Source organism: Tachysurus vachellii, chromosome 2 (genome assembly GCF_030014155.1).
Source record: "Tachysurus vachellii isolate PV-2020 chromosome 2, HZAU_Pvac_v1, whole genome shotgun sequence".
Taxonomy (NCBI): domain Eukaryota; kingdom Metazoa; phylum Chordata; class Actinopteri; order Siluriformes; family Bagridae; genus Tachysurus; species Tachysurus vachellii.
In genome coordinates this window covers 3,620,571-3,630,570 of record NC_083461.1, presented here as the reverse complement: position 1 = coordinate 3,630,570, position 10,000 = coordinate 3,620,571, and the positions used below count along the sequence as shown (strand labels likewise).

At 39.4% G+C, this 10,000-nt stretch overlaps 1 protein-coding gene across 1 annotated transcript in view; it reads left to right on the top strand.

Annotated features, from left to right (window-relative positions):
- The first annotated feature begins 2,528 nt into the window (after nt 1-2,528).
- Nucleotides 2,529-10,000, top strand: part of ablim2 (actin binding LIM protein family, member 2) — a 78,369-nt gene continuing 70,897 nt past the window's right edge. Inside the window, exon 1 of the mRNA XM_060893927.1 lies at nt 2,529-2,692. Within this exon, the coding sequence (XP_060749910.1) occupies nt 2,677-2,692 (16 nt within the window). The 5' untranslated portion in view covers nt 2,529-2,676. The remainder of the gene's footprint in view (nt 2,693-10,000) is intronic.

Below are 10,000 nucleotides of genomic sequence, written 5' to 3'. Positions count from 1 at the left end.
GATATAAAGCAATACTGCGCATTTATTGTCAACAAAATGGCATTAAATTGGTTTTAAAATAAAGTTAATCGTGTGAAAAGCAAGATGAATTATTTTATCATAAATATTATTATTTATATTATAATTTTTTATTAATTAGATACAATTACATTTACACTACTATTTATTTATTTATTTATTTATTTGAATTGCCACTGGAAAAACAAAAACGTCCTGGGTGCCAATACTTTTGATACTTAATGTATTAACTGAGAGAATGAGTGAATTATGTAATGTGTTTTTAACACTGAGTGTCTGTCTGTCTCTGTCTCACACACACACACACACACACACACAAACACACGTTCTTGGAACAAAGCCTCTTTGACGTTGTGTTTATTTTTTCCACGACCTGCCCACATGGTGTTTGATGCCCAGTCTGACTGACTGCAGTGTACAAGTCAGATGTGATGTGGAACTTTCATTTACAGCAGAATGAAAAACTCTTTAAGGTTTTTGTTTTTTGTTTCATTCTGTATTTTATTCAAACTGTATCAGGTTTAGTTGAGAGTTCGACCCACTGATGTACCTGCGGAAAAATAAAGACTGTGTCCATGTGTGTGTGTGTGTGTGTGTGTGTGAGAGAGAGAGAGAGAGAGTGTGTGTGTGAGAGAGAGAGAGAGAGAGAGAGAGAGAGAGAGTGTGTGTGTGAGAGAGAGAGAGAAAGAGAGTGTGTGTGTGAGAGAGAGTGATAGACTCAATGAGTGAGTGAGTGAGGGTGTGTGTGTGTGCGCATGTGTGTGTGTGAGAGAGAAAGAGCGTGTGTGTGTGAGAGAGAGAGAGAGAGAGAGTGTGTGTGTGTGTGTGTGTGTGTGTGTGTGTGTGTGAGAGAGAGAGTGATAGAGTCAATGTGTGAGTGTGTGTGTGTGTGTGTGTCGATAAAGATATTATGTGTGTTATATTCTAATATATGCTAATATATGCAAATGTAAGGTATTTAGATGTGACATTGGGGCTATATGAAGGGATATCCTGCTGAAACTGAAACACTAAACACACGTGATGTACTGAAACTGAAACACTAAACACACGTGATGAACTGAAACTCAAACACTAAACACACGTGATGTACTGAAACTCAAACACTAAACACACGTGATGTACTGAAACTCAAACACTAAACACACGTGATGTACTGAAACTGAAACACTAAACACACGTGATGTACTGAAACTGAAACACTAAACACACGTGATGTACTGAAACTCAAACACTAAACACACGTGATGTACTGAAACTGAAACACTAAACACACGTGATGTACTGAAACTCAAACACTAAACACACGTGATGTACTGAAACTCAAACACTAAACACACGTGATGTACTGAAACTGAAACACTAAACACACGTGATGTACTGAAACTCAAACACTAAACACACGTGATGTACTGAAACTCAAACACTAAACACACGTGATGTACTGAAACTCAAACACTAAACACACGTGATGTACTGAAACTCAAACACTAAACACACGTGATGTACTGAAACTGAAACACTAAACACACGTGATGTACTGAAACTGAAACACTAAACACACGTGATGTACTGAAACTCAAACACTAAACACACATGATGTACTGAAACTCAAACACTAAACACACGTGATGTATACAGCTTCTTGTGTATAATTACTATAATATGCGGTCATAGAATTTACTGGGGTTTTTTTGTTGAGCTGAAATGAATCAGATGTGAATAAGCGAACATGTCGATAACGCTTGTAACTTTCATACTCATCATACACAGTTCCAGGTTTTTCCTTTATGCAGGAATATGAATTATTCAGCTCGTCTCAAGCGACACACACTTTTAATGCCCAGAAAAGTCCATTAAGCGCACATCGATGCTTTAACCGGAAGCCTGAGATGCTTTCACCTTTAAGCTTTCATAAATAATTAAAGCCCATCAGAGGGGGTTAAATGTCGACTGGCCCCCCAGACGGTGCCATGAGACCCTCACGACGGGTATTTGGTGTTCAGGAATGTTCTATTTATAATACATTGCTGCAATAAGTTGGCCAGGGTGTCAGGGTGTCTTACAGGAATTACAGGGTTGCCAGATTGGGTTTGTCTTCAGTCAGTAACTTTGCTAAATTAGATTAAGAGGACAATCGACTCTTTTCAGGAGCTCCTCATACACATAAATGAGTTTCCTGCCTGATGTCTAAACTCCACCCCCTTCAGTCAATCCGTCAATTGAATATATCGAGTAAATCCATCTCCATGTGGGTTTCCCCATGGCAGTAGATGTGCTTGAGCATCTAATGGTGAATGTGTGTGTGTTGTGTGTGTGTGTTGTGTGTGTGTGATGAACTAACGTCCTATCAAGGCTGCACTCCTACCCTGAACACACACAAAAATTACAACCTGGTTGTGAATGTTTTTTTATCACCAATCTGGCAACCCTGTCACCAGCTATGACCCGCGTCCCTTTAACACACGAGCGCTCGCTTCACCACCAGTGTGCGCTCACCTCAGACCTCAGGCTCCTCACAGAGAGGATGTTGGATGAGAAGACGCTTGAATAAAACAGGATTATTCTCTCGGATATTTAAAGAATTTAAAACGTATAGAAGGAAATTTTGGTGGGGATTCACACCTGAGACCTTGACGGTGAAGAGTGTGTCGGAAAATGCCAGAGAAAAAAGGTGAGGCTGGTGTTCTGTTAAAGCGCCGTGTCATTAAATCAGCATTGATTCGTGTTTTAGACGACAGGTGGGCGAAAGGGGTGGCAAGGGGGCACTAAGGGGTGACACTGTGTACAATATTCATAGGGCAAAGTTAAACGTGTTTCTCAGTAATAAAAAAAACATAATGATAATGTGCATGAGGTGGTTTTAATATTTAAAGGGATTTCATCAAAAAGATGGAAGAATAAAAAACCTGAAGGTTTTATGACGTGGTATTATATCTGTATTAAATCTGTGTGTAATTCATTCAACATGCACAAAAACATCTAATGTTTAGTCTGTTGCTTCTGCATTCCATGAGCTCTAAGGCAATCTGGACCCACCGGGAAACAGGCTGGGCCAGCTCAGTGTGTGTGTGTGTGTGTGTGTGTGTGTGTGTGTGTGTGTGTGTGTGTGTGTGTGTGTGTGTGTGTGTGTGCGTGTGTGCGCGTGTGTGTGTGCGCATGTGTGTGCGTGTGTGTGTGTGTGTGTGTGAGAGTGTGTATGTGTGTGTGTGTGTGTGTGCATGCGTGTGTGTGTGTGCATGTATGTGAGTGTGTGTGTGCACGTGCGTGTGTGTGTGTGCGTGTGTGTGCTTGCGTGTATGTGCGTGTGTGCATGTGTGTGTGTGTGCTTGTGTGCGTGTGCTTGTGTGCATGTGTGTGTGCATGTGTGTGTGCGCGTGTGTGTGTGTGCGTGTGTGTGTGTTTGTGTGACTGTGTGTTTGTGTGACTGTGTGTGTGTGTGTGTGCTTGTGTGTGCGTGTGTGTGTGTGACTGTTTGTGTGTGTGTGACTGTGTGTTTGTGTGTGTGTGTGTGACTGTGTGTGTTTGTGTGTTGTGTGTGTGTGTGTGCTTGTGTGTGTGACTGTGTGTGTGTGTTGTTTGTGTGTGTTTGTGTGTGTGTTGTGTGTGTGACTGTGTGTGTTTGTGTGTGTGTGTGTGACTGTGTGTTTGTGTGTGTGTGTGCTTGTGTGTGTTTGTGTGTGTGTTTGTGTGTGTTTGTGTGTGACTGTGTGTGTGCTTGTGTGTGTGACTGTGTGTTTGTGTGTGTGCTTGTGTGTGCGTGTTTGTGTGTGTGTGTGTGTGTGTGTGTGTGTGTGTTGTGTGTGTGTGTGTGTGCTTGTGTGTGTGACTGTGTGTGTGTGTGTTGTGTGTGTGTGTTTGTGTGTGTGTGACTGTGTGTGTTTGTGTGTGTGTTGTGTGTGTGACTGTGTGTGTTTGTGTGTGTGTGTGTGTTGTGTGTGTGACTGTGTGTTTGTGTGTGTGTGTGTGCTTGTGTGTGTTTGTGTGTGTGCGCGTGTGTGTTTGTGTGTGTTTGTGTGTGACTGTGTGTGTGTTTGTGTGTGTGCTTGTGTGTGCTTGTGTGTGTTTGTGTGTGTGACTGTGTGTGCTTGTGTGTGTGACTGTGTGTGTGTTTGTGTGTGTGTGTGTGAGATTATATAATAAAGAAAGCATGCGAGATAAACAGAGGGTGGTACAGGAACACTGCGATGGTTCACAGATGCACAATTCCACATCGTAATAACTCGTTTTTATATAGAAATCTGTTCACTTATTTTAAAATGAATTTAAATATTTATTTATTATTTGATTTATTTATAAATGATTTCAAATAACGATTAAGATGTGTTTTTATTAATTGCTTTTAGTATAATAATCTGATTATAATAAATAGAAAAATTTCTATTTCATTTTAAATTTCATTTAAAAAAATTTGTTCGTTTTTTTAAATTATTTGTTTTCATATCAGGATTGCAGAGTAAATTATGTTTAAAGAAGTAGCTCGTGTTATAAAACAGCCCCCCGACCTCATGGTGGTAAAGCGGGTCGATTTCGGCGTCCGCCGGCTGCCAGGGCCGACTTTCACGATGCAGTGTGACATTTCTCAGGTTTATAACAGTGAGATGTGAGCTGACGCACAGAGGCTCCTCTTGCGGTGTTGGAACCCTGGTCCGGGTTTTACGTCACGCTCTAATAATTTTAAACAGTCTGGGGTGTAAATGTTGGACACATCTGCCTGTTCTCCACCTGCATTAAATAGCACGTCCGATCCAAGTCACGATGCGAGTCTCATTTCCAGGAAATATCTGGTGTCACCTCCTGGATCTGGGATCCATCTGGGAACTTTTTTTCCCCATTACTTGCTTTTTAAAGTCTCCTAACTGGGTTATGAGTTTCTCCAACAACAGCTCTGTTATGGACAGAAAATCATTTAGTGTTCATGGTTCATGAGGAATAACTAGAACGGAGTTAAAAATGATTCGGGGTTCGGACAGGATCGTATGACACTTGTGCCAATCAGAATCTGTGCTACTCGATCCAGGCCTGCAACGGAGACCAGAGATGATGTAACGTATGGATCTGTGCCAGCAGACTGAAAGACACGGTGGCGTTTTTCGCTTCCTGTTTGTGATCTTGCTGGTTTTTTTGACCAAAAATGAAGCAAATGAGCGAATGGAACAGTGAGACGTTTGTGGAAAATTTGGTAAATGTGAGTCAGTAAACTCTATGAAATTATTCTAGGAAAGTTATTTAAAGGTGGCGTCTGTGTTGTTTGAATGCCAATGTTGACATTTGAAATCACCAAAACAAACACGCCCCTAACTCAATTGGGTCCCACCCCTGTATCGATAGCTCCGCCCACACATGCGTACGTAACCCAGGCAACTAACGGAAAGAAATGTGTCTTTATCATAGCTGAAGAGAAGAACAATACGATTGTAGATAAACAAACAAGCAAAAATGACACACAAACATAATCATGTAAAGGACAAAGACATATATTAGTTCTGTGTAACAAAGCAAAACCAACGTTACTCACCTATCGAGAAGGAAAAAAGCGCCTCGGCGTCTTAAGTAAAGTTGGTCACATATTCACAGATTGGAGTTTCCTGAGTCAATAACTCCTGAGCTAAACACTGTTACTACACAAAACACGGTTGTAGCTGCGTCTCTACATTACTACGATAGAAAAGAGGTGTTATTTGTGTAGTAACAGCGTTTAGCTCAGGAGTTATTGACTCAGGAAACTCCAATCTGTGAATATGTGACCAACTTCCTGCTCCTTCAGTTCTCTCCAGCGCTGGAAAGCTGATCCTATATTAACACGTCCTACTTCTTACCTTATCGTAAGTCTTTCTTCTCTTTCTTTCTTTGTTTTTATCCTCCATGTCAATGTTAAAACCGCTTTCTGCTAATGTCACACATGCGCACTGAACACTCTCTCCGCCCATATTGACAAGACACGCCCCTTTCTGCTCATTTGCTACACGTTAGTTTTGATTTTTGTTTTGTTTGTCGTCCCGACATCGGAGACCCCACCTTTAAGTTCAAACCAAGAAGTGTTCTTATGGCTTTTTTGATAAATTCCTCTGGTTCCTCTGACTTCTCTCTGTCGCCATCCCGTGATGAAGCTTGAGCAGCATTTCAGAAAGATTTGTTTGTGTGTTTTCATGTGTCTCGGTGGAAGCACATGCTAGCCTTCATCCTCCCTTTGTTGTGATAGAACAGAGTTTGCTAGTTTGGAGAAAATTTAAAACATCACTTTACACATCGAGCGTGTATAGTAACATAATCGATCACGGTATCATATTATATATTATATTATATAGTCACTTTGCTCAGCCTTTCTCTGTAGTGCAGAGTAATCTTAAAGAAACACATTTGGCTGGAGGTCTTGGTTATAAAATACTTGTGTATATAGAGGAAGAGCAGATCTGGAGTTTTTGGTGAGGTGCGAGTGGACCATGTCGTGAGCCTCGAGTCAGCATATTCCCTGGCAGAGCTGTACAGCCTGCTGGGACATGATACTCTGCCTCATGTGGTTTTATTTTTCTCATCCCTCAGATAAAATCTGAGGTAAATGTTGACACTGTCTGTGCACTTCAGTGTGCATGTGCATTCTTCGACCACAATTACGATCAAATATTTGCCTTCCGTCTTAATGGTGTAATTACACGCTGTAAAGACTCTCGGTTATCTCGGAGCATGTTTTCCGGCTGGATTGAACTTTTGAGGCATGTCGTTTGTTTAACATGGGATAATACGCGTTATTTGCTTTGAGAGACGTCTGACCGTGACGTCTGTCCGTGAAGTCAGACGCTTCCAGACGTCCTCGGGGCAGAGAAGGTCAGTTAGAGTTCATATATAAGGTGTAGTTAGTGAAGAATCTGGGAAGAATAAAACACAACAACTGTTATGAAACTGTTATATATAAACGTATTTGTATTGGCTTTCTGTACGGGTTTGATTTTTTTTCTGCATGGAAGCATCATCAGAAGGCATTTTGATGTCTAACTCGATGCAAGCGCATTTTCAGCTGCTGTCTTGGCTAAGGGATTAGCCGTCCAGGGCTGGGCGATACGGCTGAAAACCGTATCATTGGCTGTTAACGTGTCGCTCGCTACGTTGCTAGGTTACCAGAGAGTGAGTGCCATACTTGCTTTGCAACCTCGTTTTCTTCCGACGGAGAATAAAAAATATCGAACTTTTTATCGAACACATTTTTTATTTATATCGATCACGTGTCTATCGCGATACATATCGTTATCGTTTTATCGCCCAGCCCTAGAACAGTCATATTATTTTTTTGTTGTTCTTCTTCTTTTCATTTTTTTGTATTATAACACATGCCATCATACTGAGAAAAAAAACACTGAGGAATACGCAGGTTGCATCTCAAACTATAATACATTTACGTTTACATTAACCTTTCTGACATTTAGCAGACTCCCTTAGCTTAGCTTAAAATTTTTTTTATTTCAATTTAAACAACTGAGCAATTTAGAGTTAAGGGCCTTGCTCAGGGGCCCAAGCAGTGGTACCTTGGTGGACCTGAGATTCGCACTTGTACCTTACAAAACTAAAGCCACTTGAGTGTGTGAGGGGTTTTTAAGGCATGACCTGAAATCCAGTGAATGACTATAAATCATTTATTCATAATATTTGCAATTCTTCTGCTAGTATTTTTAGTAAGCTGTGGTTGCTAAGCAACATACCAGGTTAAAGGTATGAAGGTATTTTGTATTTTTAGTCATACTGTGGTTAATATATGCGCATGACGCAGCCAATCAGATATTAGATCCAGTTCACGCAGTATGTTAGCGCACTAATGGCGCTATATTTGCTCTTCAGGCATATTGTGGGATTTGGGATGCGGCCTGTGTTCTGAAGAACGATTCACGCGACATTACAGAATGGTTGAAATTGGAGTACAATTTCGGTGACAGAATCCACAGCATGTCTTCCTGTTGCCGTGGAGAGATGCAGGTTGGTCAGGTTGATTGTGGAGAAAGCTGAGTCGGTTCTGAAGATGCACCGGTGCTGAGTTACAGAGCACGTGCTCACCTCCTATTTATAGCAAACCTGCTCACAGTCATTGTACACTGAAGCACTTCTGAAAATAAACAGCACTCACACACACTCCTAATGGTTCCTGATGGCTGACCTTCAGCAGGTCAATGCACACAGGATTGATGACAGATGAGCTGAAGTGTTGTACAGGAATCTGTGTGCAGGAGTCGAGGCTAGGAATCATATGGACTTTACGATTCGATTCAATTTGATTCGATTCGATTTACGTTGCAATTACAAAAGGTTTCGTTATCATCTCGATGTAGACACGGTATATTTATATATGACTTTTTCAGGAAAACACTTTCTGCTTTTAATTCATGTTATTATTAGTATTTTTTTTTTTTGTCCTAAAAATTTTCATGGTCTTAGATTAACAAATGAGAAACATATGAGTGAAATATTTAGCATCCAGCAGGTTAAATACTATTTATATTAATATTTTACAGTTTTAAGGATTTTAAAAACTACATTTTAATAAATAAAATTGTAAATATTTGTAAATGAATATAAATAAATACATGTATACCTGAAAAATTAATTAACATGTGAATATAAAGAATAATAATATACAATATAAAGAAATTAATGATTAAAGGAGTGTAAAGCATAATTTTATTTATATAAAAGAAATAAAGTAATTTATATTTATATAAATAATTTTATATAATATAATATTATATAATATATATTTATATAATATAATTTTTATTTATATAAAAGAAATAAAGTAATTTATATTTATATAAATAATTTTATATAATATAATATTATATAATATATATTTATATAATATAATTTTTATTTATATAAAAGAAATAAAGAAATCTTTAAAAGAAATAAAATACATATAGATATACATATATATGTATATGTATATGTATTTTATTTCTTTTAAAAACTGAAGAAAAGGAAAAACAACACTCTAAATAAAGACTTTAAATTTTTATCTGTTTCTAGTTAAATTTATCGTTGTGGAACTTCTGTAGTGAGAAACTTTAGTAGTGAGAAATCAAAGTGCTGACACTTAAGCGTGTTCACGTGCGGCGACCCTCGTTCACGTCCGCATCACGACGAGCTGTTACTATAAAAAAACCATAAAAACCTGTGATATGCTGCATTTACAAATGAATCGACATCATCCTGACCAATCAGAACGGAGAATTTCTCAGCTGAACCTTCACCATGCTGGTGTTCAGATAGCAGAAAAATCCCCGAGATCTCAGTGTGAGTTGCTTGATTAAAAGAATAATAACAGATTGATGATACAGATCCTGCTCTTGTGCAAGTCGCCTTGTTTTTAGAAAAGTAAAAAGTTTCCAGATCCTTCCAACATTCTTATCTTGATCAGAAACATGTGTTGGCTCCGACGGGCAAGCCATTAAACAGCAGGCACCTCTCCAGCAACCGCATTTCTTACATTTCCACAGGTTTTTTTTCTGACCCGGACGTCCTTATCGGTGTTCGTCTCGATTCTGGAAACACGAAGACACTTGACTGTCATTTAAAACGGAGACTCGAGCCAAAAAAACTTCAGTGTAACAAAATGGAACGAAGGACTCACTCTCAGGGCTCAGGTCAGGTTTATGATGCACAACGCACCTAAAAGCGTTCATGTTCCAGCTCAGGAAATAGTTTAGGTTTTAAAAGGGGCCTGTAAACATTCCCAGCATGCCTCACTGCCTGCGGTGCGGCTACTGAGACGTCAGAGCAAATAGAGAAAAGAAAGATGTACGGATCTGTCTGTCGGCGTTTCCCAAACTTTCTCTGTGCTCCTGTATTAAAACTGATTTGGGGGCGGAGTTACACAATTGTCACAATTTCAGCAGCTATTAATATTTGAGAAAAGTGACTCTGGTCCCTATCTGAATAACTAACATTACTGATGTTCATTGGATCATTGAGGTGTTGCAGATTTTAAATAAAGGTTATA